Consider the following 15,587-nt stretch of genomic DNA (forward strand, 5'->3'; position numbering starts at 1 on the left):
GGTACGTGGGTCTGATCAGGGCCTGGACTTCTCTAACTCGTCTACAGGCCTGGAAAAATTCTCGTGGCTCCCAATTGTATACGTCTCCAGGGTGGGCGCTTGCAAATCCATCACACAGGCGCCCAAAAGGGGACGCAGGCGTTTCGGAAAGAAGTACCAGTGAGAGAGTTTTTCGACATGATGCTACTTCCAGAGACGGAGACGTTACCCAATTCCCACAGTCTCGGTTCCATGGTCTGGTCTCTTGGGAGTTTCACATGCCTGCTACTTCCAGAGTCGGAGGTACCCTGATTCCCATAGTGTGGTCTCTCACTGGCTGATCCCGAAACTCCACCAGATGTTTCTCTGTGCCCAGCTACTCTACTAGTTGAGAGTTTAGGTGACTCGGTCCAACCATGAACCTCCCATAATCTGGGACCTTCACCAAGCCGTACACCCATAAACCAGGCTACTTCCAGGGACGGAGTCACACAGTCATCACTTATGCTATGCTAAGTCCACCTGTTTTCTATGTCCATTTTACAGCCTGAGTGAATTTTTTTATAGTGAGATGACATTTTGAAACTGGTGAAACTATTCACTGGACCACGGATCACCCCAATATCACTTTAACCGAAACACCGGTCTGTGAGACCGGAGGCAAAATTATTTTTTCTATAGTGGCAAAATTGTGAATTAAAAATTGCTGCCCGCTCTAATACCTTCTCCCCCACTATTCCTCAACATTCTCCAACAATGCTCGTCAGTCCCCAACTCACGGTTATCAAGTAAACATCAATCTATTGATAACGTACCGGTCTCAGCTACCGGATCTTACGGATAACGTACATTTTTTACCGGTCTAGAATACCGGATGTTTCGACTAACAGATATTTTGACATTCAATTTTTTTTCTAATGTTTTTCTCTTCATTATTTCAGTATTTTATTGACATGTTTTATTTTGAAAACTAATTTTTGTAATATTTAGAAAACGTTGGTTTAGGAAAATTGATGACAATGGATGAGTTATCAACCATACAAGCCCCAGCCTTTGGAACTTGTATCAATAGGATGCTTCACAATGAAGTGTCACAAAATATACATTCACTTGACTAAATAGGTGATTCCGACCACTATAGTTATTTATGAACTTTTCTTGCTAATAAAATATCTGGAGGCTGAAAACGTTTGCTCAAACAAGTTTCTTGGTAACAATGAAAAACATTATCATTTTCAATGATTACCTTTCCGTTTTGCTATAAAGCCTATATTGATAGAATATTTCTCCATGATTATTGTTCTGAGTAATAACTGATATCTTACACGGATTTTTGTATTGTGTGTGTTCTTACATCCAACATTATACATTTATTACATATATCAATTTTTCCATTTTTTTCTATTCTTCCATCACTCAATTTTGCAACTGAAATCTATATTATTCTTTACCATAATTGAAATTTAACAATGAGAAATATTTAAATTCATATTTAGTAGAAAATATATCAAATATAATACTTTAAGCAAGAGACCCGGTCTGTGAGACCGGATGTTTCGGTTTAGGTCAGTTCTAACCATGTTTCGGTTAGAGTGATATTGTAGAGTGTTTGATCGAATAAATACATGAATAAATAAATAAATAGATAGAAAGATAAATAAACATACGAATAAATAAATAACTCACCAATCGATGGTTTTTAGCAGCCTCGCCCTTTGTTGGTTGTAAATCGAGAGTGAGCAGCTTCAGAAAGGTCGATTTTCCAACACCATTGGGACCCACAATGGCGACACGAGAGTTCATATCTATTCCAAAATCAACATTTGTGAACAACTTCGGTTGCCCCGGATATCCAAAATGCACACTATACAGTCCCAAAATGGGCGGTTGGAGCGGAGGGGGATCTGGGAACGAAAACTTCACGATGTACTCCTTCGGTTTCTGCAGAAGTTCAATCGGACCCGTCTCGTCATCATTTGTTTTCTGTTGTTTCGTTTTATTCTTCTCCTGCTTCCTGGTCAGAGCTTCCTTTTGTTTCTTCTCGGCGGCTTTCTTAGATTGCCCGTGGGCCTTCAGTTCTTTCAATTTCTTCTCCTGTTTCTCGTAGTCTTTGATCATTTCTTTGCGCTTCTGCACATACATCTTCTTGAACATAGAGTAGTTGCCTTTGTAGTAGTAGAGTTTCTGCTGGTCGAGATGGATTATTTCATTGCAGACGTTGTCTAAGAAACTTTGGTCGTGAGAAACTATGAGTAGAGTCTTTTTCCAGCCTTGCAGGTAGCTGTAAAAGAGAAGAATTCATAAAAATTTACATTCTATTATGAATTGATCTCATTGTAGCACACATTGAAATTATGAGTAGAGTATTTTCTAGTATTGGAGGTAGATGTAGAAGAAAAGAATACATTAAAATCGCATTGTATTATGAAACATTTTACAAAGAGAGCCAAATTATTTATGAAGCACCTTATTGGTTGGAAAATCAGAATAACCTCACTATACAATTTGCTCACTTTTTTCTCTTACTTTCACACCTGCTCTATAGATGCGACCACATTTTAAAAATAAAAGTAACAACAGCAAAATTTGGTATAAATAGTGTATGGCGTAGGCTTATCTTAGATGACGAGGTACCAATCTCTAGCAAGTGGCATGCTTATAATGCTACAAGCAGAGCAGTGGTGACTCGGCAGTGGTGATGCGGCTGAGGTGTAGGGTTACGTGCAATTGGAAGAGTTGGAAAATTTTCAAAAGTTTTTTATCAAGAGATTGCTATCCCTACCAAGAAATACGCCGAACTACGTCATCTACCTTGAATCTGGAGTAGATACAATGTGGGTGAATACTTTTGTCCTACACTTCAACTATATATCAAAAACGCTTGCGCTGCCTGAGCATGGATTTCCGCGAATCCTCAGTGAAATATTCATCAAGAAGAAATGTGGTTGTTATGGAGAATGGCTGAGACTTTTAGAGATAATATAGACTGGCCAGATAATCTGCAGGAGAAGCGTGAGTGGAGCAGAATGGGTCAGCTATTGGTCACTAAAGTTAGACAAACGGTTCGGGGTAAGTGGTTGGATAGGGCTAATGCTGCGCAATTTCATTCCATATATCCTCTGTTGAATAAGGAGGAAAGTCTGATAAGAGAATATATAAATGATAGGAATAAGCGGAATTTTATAAGTATTATTTTCAAAACTAGAGGAGCTCTATTCCCGCTGAATTACAGACCGGAAAGACGGGAAGAAACACACAGATGTTCAATGTGCAATAGTCAGGAAAACGAGGACATGTTTCATTTTTTAGGTAGATGTTAAATTCTAGGAGAGATAAGAAAGACATGGTTCAATAAGTGGAGACTGGAAAGAAGAGAGGTCATAGAATACTTGGATGGAAAGGATTGGAAACTTTTGGTGGGGTATGTGAGGGCGGCTCTGAGGTATAGAAAGCAAATAATAGGAGAGTTCAATTATTAATGCTTTAATTTATATCCTCTAATCGTTAGTCATTCTCTCTGTGATAAATGGAATGTTTTATAAATATGAATCTTTGGTCGTGTATACTAGTACCGAGCATCCATCACATATAAAAGTGATATTAATTAGATAAAAACGGGTTTATTTTATTTATTCATTTTTTCTCTATCCTCATATGAATCAGGTGAGAGTTTAATATTTGACATTTGAAATCTATTCTTCCAAAGACAGTCTGTTTTGTTATGAATCGCAAACCAAGCCAATTTTATATATTATTTTTTATTGTTACTGTATTATATAATTTATGAAAGCTTTTTCTTTGTCTCAAGAGTTAAGTATTTTAATTATCAAGTTCGGCTCAACTTCGGCTGACGGCAAAATGCTATGCCTAATGAACTGTTTACTTCTGATTTACTGTTTATTATTTTAATTTGTTTCTTTGTTTTCTACATTGAGAACTGTTTGAATTGAATTGTTTTGTTGAATAAAGTTCATTTGTATTCTATTCACTCTTTTCTCTGACTATTACTATTAACACTGCACTAGACAATATTGCTGTATTTGCAATAGAATATTACACTTCTATGCAATTAATCTCTGTAATACATATCTAGAGTTTCGTGGAGCTTGTAACCTTGTAAGAGGATTGAGTATGAGTAATAATGGAATTGTAAGGGAATATGTGATTCGATAACTTCTGAAGTAGGAAATAGTACTCAAACTTTCAAAAAGTCCTATCATTTTAATTGATTGGCTGTGGCCTATTATATGCACAATCTTGGTTTAAACAGAGATGGACTTGCTATTGGTTTGAATCCCGAATGAAACACGTTAGGCTAGCCTATATCAAATATGATCATGCCTACATGTAATCGTAGATTAACGTTAAACTTGGATATGGCTGTGAAGCTGCGTACACATATACGCGCCTCCAACCCGCACCGAGCACGCTCCGCCCTCGTACCGCCCTCGTTCCTCCATCGCACCGCAGTCGCTCCGCCCTCGCTCTGCAGTCGCACCCATCATGAACGTTACGGAAGATGTTAGATCTTCTCGCGTTCCCCGGTCGATCATCAATCGCTCTGCTGGAGTGACGTTCGGTTGCGGAGCAGAGCGAAAGTCTGTACGCACCTTTAGAGAAACGATTGGTGTCGTGGTCGCGCTGATAAGCTATCGATAAGTTAAGCTCCATACGCCTGCTACTCCTGTTGTAATGATGACCACTTCAAGACCCAATTTCCTCTAAATACTATTTATGAGTTTGAAAGTCTAAAGCTCATGAGGGCATCATCAATCAGCAAAAAAGATTTCTCTGAATAATCAAGAAGGTACATTCCTGCCTACTGGATTCATTTAATCAGTTTATAATAATTCATCTATTTCAAGATGAATTAATTGTTGTAAAATGTACATTTGCACAATATCTGAATAATTTGGGCTACTAATTGATTTATTAAATAGAAGAAGTTACAGAAATTTTGTTTCTGAATATTGTATTTGCAATATCCAATAAATATGAATAAGCAAGGAGTCTGGGAACTTGACTACTACAGTGAGGAAAATGGTTGACTTAAATGGCTGAATTGGTTAAATGGGAAACATAAATGTTACCTTGGAGCATGCTATAAGCTTAAGAGAATAGCCGTTTCCACACTTACCGATTCCTCGACTGCACGACACAACGCGCAAGAACAGGAAGCTCTCCGATTGGCTGATTTCAATACGTCAACCTAATCAGCCAATCGGAGAGCTTCTTGTCCTGTCGGTCGCGTCGTGCCGTCGAGGAATCGGTAGCCTACGGTGGGACGTCCACTGGAACCGATTTCGTCCGATCTAGCATCAGCCGAAAACTACCGAACTCGTCCGAACGATCCACCAACAAAGAAAGCTATAGATGCTCGTCCATTGCAACAGGTTCCGTGCACGGCCGTCTTCGGCCGATAAAGTTTTCGATCCTAATTGAATGGGATTTTCCGGCTCTATCCGGCCGAACTAACTAGTCGAGCTAAGACAACAAAGTGTTCCTAACCTAAAATTGTTTCACAGTCTTTCTTGTTTTTGTTTTTTGAAATTGTTCGGTTTTATAAAGTTGTAACTATGGACAATGAAAAGTTGATAAGTTTGGTTCAAGAGCATGTTCCATTATGAGATATGGGAGACAAAAGATACAATCGTCGTAATGTTCAAAGGAACCTGTGAACAAAGATTGCTTAATAATGAATAACTAATTTAGTGGACATTTGTTTATTCAATTTTCAAAATCTCAATATAATCATTGTTTATGAAAAATTCTGGTGATTATGATAGTTAATTCAATAATTGGCAACAAGACTGACGTGAACGGTTCCAATGGACGACCATATTCGGCCGAATTGACGGCCGGCAGATTCGTCCGATCCAACGGCCGAACGGATCGGTTGAATACGGTTCCAGTGGACGGTTACCCTTAGTGTAAAAACGGCCGGTCTCACAATAATCAGTTATCTAGCCAAATGACAGCGTTAAAAAATAGACATGTTTAAGCCAATAGACAGGAAACTCACTTATCCAGCCAAGTGACAGCGTTGAGGTCGAGATGATTGGTGAGTATATAATAATTAAGCCAGTCGACAGAAAATGGACAGGAAACTCACTTATCCAGTCAAATGACAGCGTTGAGGTCGAGATGATTGGTGAGTATATAATAATAATTAAGCCAGTAGACAGGAAATGGTCAAGCTAATGGAAAGGAAACTCACTTATCCAGCCAAATGACAGCGTTGAGGTCGAGATGGTTGGTAGGTTCGTCGAGCAGAAGCAGAGTGGGTTCGACGAAGAGAGCCCTGGCCAGTGACACCCTCATACGCCAACCTCCCGAGAAGTTCTTAGTGGCTCTGTCCTGCATCGGCTTGGAGAAACCCAGACCGGCCAGGATTCGTCTGGCCCTCGGCTCGGCTGAGTCGGCTCCGATGGCTTTCAACTCTTCGTACACCTGAAACAAGCATAATTTTAAGATCTAGGAAATATCAGAATTTGTTTTAATCAATCAGGATTTGTTTTCAACATTCAGGATTTGTATTGGAATTCAGAAAATATTGAATAGCAACCGGCTGAGTCGGACCCGATAGCTTTCATCTCTTCATACATCTGAAAAAGCGTCACCACAGTATACATACAGTACGGAAACTTGGCTAGTACCCTGACGCTAAAATCCGCCATCTTGTTAGGAAGCGCCGCATTGTAATAGTATTGATGGTAGGTTCGGATCACTTCAAAGATCCGGATCAATTGATCTCGTTCACTGTTACGAGCCAATCAGAAGACCAGGATTGGAACTTCCCAAGGTCACGTGACGTGTTTAATATTGGCGTCATGTAAAAAGCATTGGTTAGATAGGCGATTGATTACAAGTTTCCATTCTGTATATTCTGTGGCGTCACCATGTTTTTGAGATTATGTCACATCAGGACCTGTTTTAAGATTAGGGAAATATTAAATAGGAAACGACTCCCAGACTCCCACCAACACTGTCATCTACTACGGAAAGGTATGATGAAAGAAAATGTGGAAGCACTGGGAAATGGTAGCTATTGAAGCCACCTTAAAAGAACGAATATGCAGAAGTGCGGTACGCTATGCCGCTATGCGTGTAATTGAGGGTTAAGAAATAAATTGAGATTGGAACAGTTTTGGGTGTACGCCTGTTGGGTGTACACCATTACAACTTATAATATATCGTATATCAAATAAATAATACACAAAGATGGTTCTTATGAGCTTTGAAGAGTGTGAATTGTTTTTTGAGAAGTGAAAGTGACATAACCTACATTTTGATTCTTTCAGTATGGTATAAATTACAAATGGGACAGTCTTGGGCATGAGCCTGTTGTACCTTTCCTCATGTAAAGTATTTTGTACACAATGTGATAAATAAATGAAGGAATACATAATCAGTCAGTCTGATAGTCACACAAGAGAGAGTGGATATATTTTACTGTTGTAGAGAGTGGATATATTTTACTGTACTATTGAACTGCAATAATACTATGTATACAAAAATTCAAATCAAGTTTCAAAGTATATATAAGCGTATGGTTTCGCAGTGGTTAGGGCAACAAAAGTCAAGAGTAAAAAATGGAGCCTACCAATTTGGATTTGTCATAACATAAAATATTAATTAATATAAATGAAACTAACAACTAACAATCAGTTTTTTTCGGATTAACATCAAATGCCGTTCAACTCCCTCAGCCAGAGCACAGCCTCCTCAACCGCCAGGTGCAATCTAGGCAACCCTCCAGGAAAATGATACAATGGACATGATGAGACAATGTGGTCCATGGTTTGAGTCTCTCCACACTCGCAATTGGGGGACTCTGCAAATCCCCAAATATGCATGCTCTTATAGCATCTTCCCTGGCCAGTTCTGAACTTGTTTAGGCGAACCCACTGCTGTCGGGGCAACTCAAATCCAGGAACTCTGCTGCCTGGATCAGACACAAGCTCCTCATTTTTCACCTCCTGAGATTCCTACATACCAGACCACTTCTGTGCTGTGGAGTTTGCAAATCCTGCTTCATAGGGGTAAAGCCAGGATTTAAGGATTTCTGGATTTAAGGCGCAATGCAGCAGGAGAATCTGGATGTAGATCCATATGTATTCAAAGTGATACATTGAGAATTCAATGAATTGTTGATCTCCAAATTCCTTGTCCAATAAATTCAATTACTTCCTAAAATGTGTAGTCGTTGTTCTTAGTCTGTGTGCGCGACTCACACACGACAACTGTCACAGTCACGAGCACAGACTAATGGTACCATCAGTCGAGTCGCTTCACGAATCGACCCAATAATTTATTACCATTCATTTACAATTGATTCCTTATAACTTTGTTGAAGTTCTGACACTGTGTTACTAGTAAATATTTGAAAAACACTTACTTTTTTTGGAGTCTTGAGGAATGCATTTCACTCCTGAAGAGGAGCTTCATCAGCCTCATCAGGCTCATCAGGCTGATGAAGCTCCTCTTCAGGAGTGAAATGCATTCCTCAAGACTCCAAAAAAAGTAAGTGTTTTTTCAAATATTTACTAGTAACACAGTGTCAGAACTTCACAAAGTTATTATATAGTGTTTCGTCATAGAAAGCAACTTCAATTTAATGCATTATTTCACTTATAAAGTATTTTAATAGGGCGACATGAATTGTTCAATCTTATAGAAATTACTAGTACCCTCTTTATACTTTATAATATGAGCACAACTAGTTTCAAGCACTCATGCCATTTCTGAGAGTAAAAATTTGATTTTGAAACTTGTCTATATAAAAAAGTATAAAGAGGGTAACTAGTAATTTATATAATAATTATTCTACTTATTTTGGCTTGTGGCTTGTATTGACAGAGACATTCTCGTTGAAGAGAGGTGTTCTGCCTCGCCGCGCCGTAATACCTAATGCTTTTCAAGATTCAAGATTCAAGAGTCGTTATTGCCAGAACAACTTTACATTGTATGAGCACGTCAAAAAATAATAACAATAATATAACATTTGTGAAATAAAAGATAAATTATGATATAAAATTAAGCATATGATAAAAGAAATCGTATAATATATGAAGATATTACAATAACAATTTGTCTTATTATTTTGTCTTAGTCTTAGGAACAAACTACAATTCATATTAATAAGTTATTCAATAGCTTGATCCACAAGTTGGCCCAGTCGCTCGCCAAGTGGCTCGCCAAGTCAATGGCCAAACTTACTAGCTTGCCATTCACACTGCGATGTAACTATTTGTGGATGCTCGGCTGGCCACTCGCCTTCATTTGGCTGGTCTTCACTCGAAAATTACGTGCAATTTAATGTATGTTTCTTCAATGTGATGGTGACATGGCTATATGTAACTTCTATGTTCAACTGACCCAATAAAAACTTGAAACTTTAAAAAATAAATCAGAGCGATGACAAACAAAGGCGGATGATGGCAAAGCAGCCATCAACACACTGACGCTGGTCGTCATTGTCCTTCATTGGGCCAACATGTGGATGTGGCATTATAAACAGTGTTGAGTTTACAGGTTATATTGGGTGAAATTTTCATCACAAATACATTCATGCGGCAGTTTACAGGTTATATTGGGTACAAGTTTCATCATCATTGTCACAAAATACATTTACCAAATCTGTTTACCTCTTTCAAACGTTCCTGTACAGTCATGTCTCCTTTCTCCTGTTTGGCTTCGAGGTCTTTGCACTCATCCAACAGTTTGGTTCGTTTCACATCAGCTTTGAGCACAGAATCGACTGCCGACAGATCATCGGCCACCACTTCCTGTTCGCAGTAGAGGATGTCAATGCCCGGCGGAATGGCAAAAGCGCGCGAAGCAATATGACGCAGTAGGGTTGTTTTGCCATGACTGTGAATTCATATCAGAAATTATTCAATCAACTAGAAATGTTGTAATAAGAGTAGGCTATATATTCTGAAATAGGTAGCACATTGTAAAATACTTGTTTTCCATAAAGGACGACACAATTCATGTACACACAGATATGAGCCTAACAAGCTTTAGTGAGGTCCACGTTATAATGGCAGTTGGGAAAGATTTTTTATTCATTACTTTTTTTACAATGAAGAACAGATTGGGAGAGAAAAACTAAGAATACCTTGTACTATTTCTCTCCCAAATTTAGGTAACATTAAAAGTCCAAAATGAGGTTATGTCTTCTAAATTTCTACAAAATTTTCAGTCCTAAAATATTTATCCAAGCCATTCTTTTAAATTTAGATGTTCCAAATACCAGAATAACAATAATTTATAGCACTCAGTTATTTTTAAAATAGAGAATATTCAATTATTAAAGAAATTTCTAAACAACGTTGCCGATCCTCTGTCTAGCCAATGCCTTCTAAATATGGTAGCTGATACAGGTTTATTGATGTAATATTAATTGTTCATCCACGTTTGAAATAATCAATTATTTATTTATTCGTGGACAGAATCACAAATCATATAAATATTATTAGGAAGGAACAACAGGCTTGACCCAAATCTATTCCAATCCCAAATTTTGATAAATTAATAAAATGTCTAAAAAATAGGTTATGTTTCTACTGTAAATCGTTCAAGTTCAATTTTCGTTAAAAAAAATATATAAGCTAAACATTTTGAATTTAGAGAAATTAAAACATCAACTATATTTAAATATAGTATATTATATTAAGTATCACTTCATATTGAATTAATCAAGTTATTTTATAAAATTTTGAACCCAAAAATACAATTGTATTTTGTTTGTATTGTATAATAATATTTAATATAATAATTATATTTTATTGACCAAGAAATTATATTTTACAATAATTTCATGATAAATTTTCATAATTAAGATGAATTATTTTGTAAAATATTAATTCTACATTGTTGAAAGCGATCTGGCAACAGAGCAAATCGGAAAAGAGATAGCGCTATCAGGTTCTTTGTTGAATGATAGAAAAGGATAGCAATAGCATTGCCAATCAAACACTGCCATTATAACGTGGGCCTCACTATAACAGTATGATCGCATTGGATGCACGTGTGTGCAAGTGCACATGAGATCATAGGCCTACATGACCAAGCGCGCAAGTGAGAAACAAAATCTGGAAAGAGCCTTTAGGTGCGTACAGATATAGGCGCCGCGAACATGAGCAATTCACTATTAATCAGCTGATTATATCTGTAAATTTTACAGAAACGGTAAGTTACAAATATAAAAAGTTTGGAATCAGCTGATTTTTTTTTTTTTTTTTAAACATCTTTATTGCCCATAAAAACAAAATACAAAATAAAAACTTACAAAAGAAATATTCTAGATTATAATATTATGCTATTTTACAAATAAATTAAAATTACATGGCACCACCCAGCAAGTGCAAAACCCTGACCGCTGAGTGAGAGCATAGAGAAACGATAGTATAATTTAGATATCCCATGGTATAGGGCGTTTATGTCGCAACTTTTACTATTATCCCAAGCCGATAGTCCACGTAGTTCTTTCCCATGCAGCTGTGTGACGCTGGTAGTCTCTCAAATCGTGCCGTTCATACACTTTCACCCCAACAAAACAGTAAAAATTGTCAATAATCGACAGTAATCGGCTTGAGATAACAGTAAAAGTTGCGACATAAATTCCCTATACCATGGGATATCTACTTACGCTATTGTTTCTCTATGGTGAGAGTATCCGCTGTTTAGACAATATAAAAATTTATTTACTAATATAATCAAAGCTACAAAAAATCGAAGTTAACAATAAATTACTAGTAACTATAATATTTGACTGATGTCGAAGAAAAATTTTTGTATCACCCACTTATTTATCTGTTCCATCCTCTGTCTACCCCCTATTAGAAAGAGATTCTGACAATGCATTTGGCATGATATTTATTATTTTTGAGCTAAGATACCCCAATTGTCTTCGCACTATTGTCAAATCTGAATAGTTAATATTATAAATGTTATGAGATGTAACTCTCAGGTTATACAAAGAAACGTTATTATCCACTGTAAATTCATCCTTCATCATCCATGCATAGTAGAGAAGTTTCTTTATATAAATTTGACGTACTGTCATCACTTTAAATTCGGCCAATGTTTCACTACTAGAAAAAGCCCTTGGCTTATTAAGAATTGCATTTATTATCATTTTTTGAAATGTAAAAATTTTATTCATGAAAACATCATACGCTCCTCCCCATACCACTAACCCATATTGCAGCACCGATTGAACATAGGCAAAGTAAAGGACCCTAAGTAATTTAATGTCTAATATTTTACGGACTTTATAAAAGATAAAGGAAATAAATTTTAAGCGTTTACAAATATATTCTATATGAGGTTTGATTAAAAGTGAATTGCTCATGTTCGCGGTGCGTAATTCTGTACGCACCTTTAGGAACACTCATACTGAACGCGTGCACTTGCTGGTGGCGTTCAGTGTGAGCAGCTACAGGCAAGTCACAAAGTCTTTCTGTGGCTCTTTCCAGGATTTGTTTCTTATCTCTGCGCATGCATGATCTCAAGTGATTGATCAAATAATGTTTGGCATGTACCAACTACATGGTTATTATAAAATGATGGACCAATTTTTTAAAATGGATAAAAATAATTTCAGTAAATATTGATTTGAAAAATGAGTCGACCATTTAGGCTGAAACATATATGTGCATCCAATGTGATCAAACACTTGTGTGGGACTCTCTATTCATGAATTGAAATCCCAACCCTGCAGGAGGCATGGTTGTAGAATACTGGAAATAATATCTATCATTTGAAAAAAGGAACGAATTGAAACATTATTTATTTTTCAAGTATTTCAAACACTACCATGCAGTTAATTATTGACTTCATGCAGGTGTTTGAAATAACAAAATAGTGTGTTGATACATTGGAATTAATAAGCCAACATCTCAAATGAATTGAGTTTTATTTAAGCTATTTAGAATGAGGTATCAACAAACTGATATTGCACTGTCAAAATAAATTGGGGTTGGATTATGACACTTATAAACTCAAATATCATTCAAAGCTATCGTTACAAATTGATTTTTAAAGATATAGTGATGAGACTAATAAAAAGCTGAAAAATTATCAACTAAAAACGATTACTATATTACTACTACTATGAATTACAGAAAATATTGGATAGTTTACAATTACATACAATGGTTAGTTTCAGAAATTTCTTATAATGTGTCTTCTTCATGTTTAATGTTTTTCGTGTGGAAATTGACCTACTCCACTATGGCGTACCATGTTCTAGAATAGGTTTTGTGTGTTTGTTTCTTTTGTGCCGATTAGTAATTAGTAAGTCATTAGGTGTTTAATTCAAAATGCACAGTTATAATACTGTACAATGCAACTTCAAGAAGGATTCTGGTCCATTAAGAGTGCTTTTCTAGTTTGAAGAACTATTTCAACTTTTGCAATAAATTGAGCCAGAGATTATTTTGCGTGATTTTGAATGTTTACTAGAATTTCAAAAAACATCGATATCTTGCACTTCGCAAGCTTCTTGGCTTGTCTGATGCCGTTTCTCGGCCAACCAGAAATAATGTAGGTATATCTAAATATCTATCATTCCTGAGAAAAATTAGAATTATCCAATTATCTAAAAGATTTTCTTTTTGCTGTTGATGCCTAGATTTTATGTGTTATTTAAATTTTATTCAAGTATAATGATAATATCGTGTGACCTGGCTGGCTCAGGTCTGGTGTCAGAGTTTTCAGGTCGCAACTGACATGACCTAACGACTGCTTCTTAGGCAGCCGGGACCGACGGCTTAACGTATATTTTAGCTTATATTTTCAATGATATGTCATATTATAAAAGGTTTGTAATATGTTTTAAATATTGTAATTCGCAATAAATTATCTCCCAAATTTCGGAATCATCACTCATGATTGACTTTCAATTGCGATTCTTCACATGAGATGGAATCTTCAGTCAGGACTCACCCATTGGGTCCAACGAGACCATATCTTCGACCGTGAGCTATCAGCAGATTGGCGTTGACGAACAAATCGTTGCCTTTGGCTGATATACTGAAGTTCTCAACCTGAAAAACGGAGAGCACATAATGATGATTTGAAGAGGAAACGGAAGAAATAGTGAAAAGAAATAAAGAATCCATGGAATGAAGACTTGACTCTATAAGAATTCTACGTATACATATTGTACATATGAATGTATTGGGAATAAACATGTACCATTTGAGTTGCAGAAATTTCCAATTTTGTGTTTCCCAGCTAGTCCGAGAGATATTACTTTAAACATGAAGAGGGGAAACCGATTTGTCCGTTCACAGTTTGTAGCATGGACAGAGTGAGTGTAGTAGTGGAGTAAGCATGCTGCGTACAATTGGATGCTGACACACAAGTAGGGGGGATTAATTGAATTAATCACTGAATCCTTTATTTTTGACCTAGGAGGGCGAAGTTAGGGCGCAGCCGGTCCTCTCTTACACTTAACCCTCTATACAATTCTAAGTTACAAGTACAACTAAAACAAACATCATGAGAATGCCGTTAGGTAGTGGCAGTGATTAGTGAAGGAAAGAGCATCGGGCCTCTCTGTCTTCGAGAAAGAGCCGAGTGAAAAGTAATATTGGTACTATAAAAAAACTGAACATACAGTAATTTCTTCTTCCATTTAGATATATGACTCGAGATTTCTGCTCCAGCATTGTTTTTTCATTAGTTTTTTTCATTTTTCAGTGGACTCGCTTACCTTTATTTTGCGTACCTATTCCTCTGTTTTCTTCCTTCCCCCCATTTCTTCCTTCCCTTTTTTCCTCATCACTTCTCTCTTCTCTTCTTTGCCTGCCTATTACATGGGAAACCATAGTTGGCTGGGTATCTTCCTATCTTTTTGTTTTCTCTTCTCCAACACACCCAACCACAAACACCATGTTTTTTTTATATTTGTAACATTTCATTTGTTTTGTAATTCTTTGTTATTTAGTTTTGTCTTGTTTTGTGTGTTTTTAATAAATTGAAATATCTCTCGGACTATAGTGGCCGATACTATAAAGGTGCGTATAGATTTGTGCCGAGAGCCACTACCTCCGTAAACAAAGCCGTAGTGCATTCGTGTGACGTCAGCACAGGTAGGGCTGCTACACCAATAAAACTTTGTTGATTTCAGCTGATCTATATCAGCTAGTGTTTTGATTGGTGTAGGAGCCCTACCTGTGCTGACGTCACACGAATGCACTACGGCTTTGTTTACGGAAGTAGTGCGAGAACGCACACCTTGCGTTCATCACCAGCTGATTATATCTGTATCGGTACAGTTACAGTAGAGTACAGATATAATAGTCACAGCAACATCTGATGAAGAGCGCAAGGCACATGTTCGCGGCGCACAAGTGTGTACGCACCTTATAATGTTCCTGTGTGCAGCGTGCTTTACTGGATAAATTAGATAAGATTATTTGTATAATTTGTAGCCTATTATTCATGCTCTGTTGTAATTTTTCAGTTACTGACGTTGTTATAACATTGTTCAATGTTTTCGGCAATAAAGATTTTGATTTGATTTGATTTAAAGCAATCAAGCCAATCATCACAGAGTCGCAATTTGATCAATTGGGGAGTGAGTCCAAGTG

The 15,587-nt window shown here is 36.9% G+C and overlaps 1 protein-coding gene across 1 annotated transcript in view; it reads right to left on the minus strand.

Moving 5' to 3' along the window:
• Window positions 1–15,587, minus strand: part of LOC111056604 (ATP-binding cassette sub-family F member 1) — a 32,863-nt gene that overhangs the window by 12,090 nt on the left and 5,186 nt on the right. The window contains exons 4-7 of the mRNA XM_039433251.1: window positions 13,936–14,036; window positions 9,627–9,852; window positions 6,197–6,429; window positions 1,666–2,260 (exon numbers count right to left, since the gene is read on the minus strand). Coding sequence (XP_039289185.1) covers window positions 1,666–2,260; window positions 6,197–6,429; window positions 9,627–9,852; window positions 13,936–14,036 — 1,155 coding nt within the window. The remainder of the gene's footprint in view (window positions 1–1,665; window positions 2,261–6,196; window positions 6,430–9,626; window positions 9,853–13,935; window positions 14,037–15,587) is intronic.

The sequence above is a fragment of the Nilaparvata lugens genome, chromosome 7, assembly GCF_014356525.2.
Source record: "Nilaparvata lugens isolate BPH chromosome 7, ASM1435652v1, whole genome shotgun sequence".
NCBI lineage: Eukaryota > Metazoa > Arthropoda > Insecta > Hemiptera > Delphacidae > Nilaparvata > Nilaparvata lugens.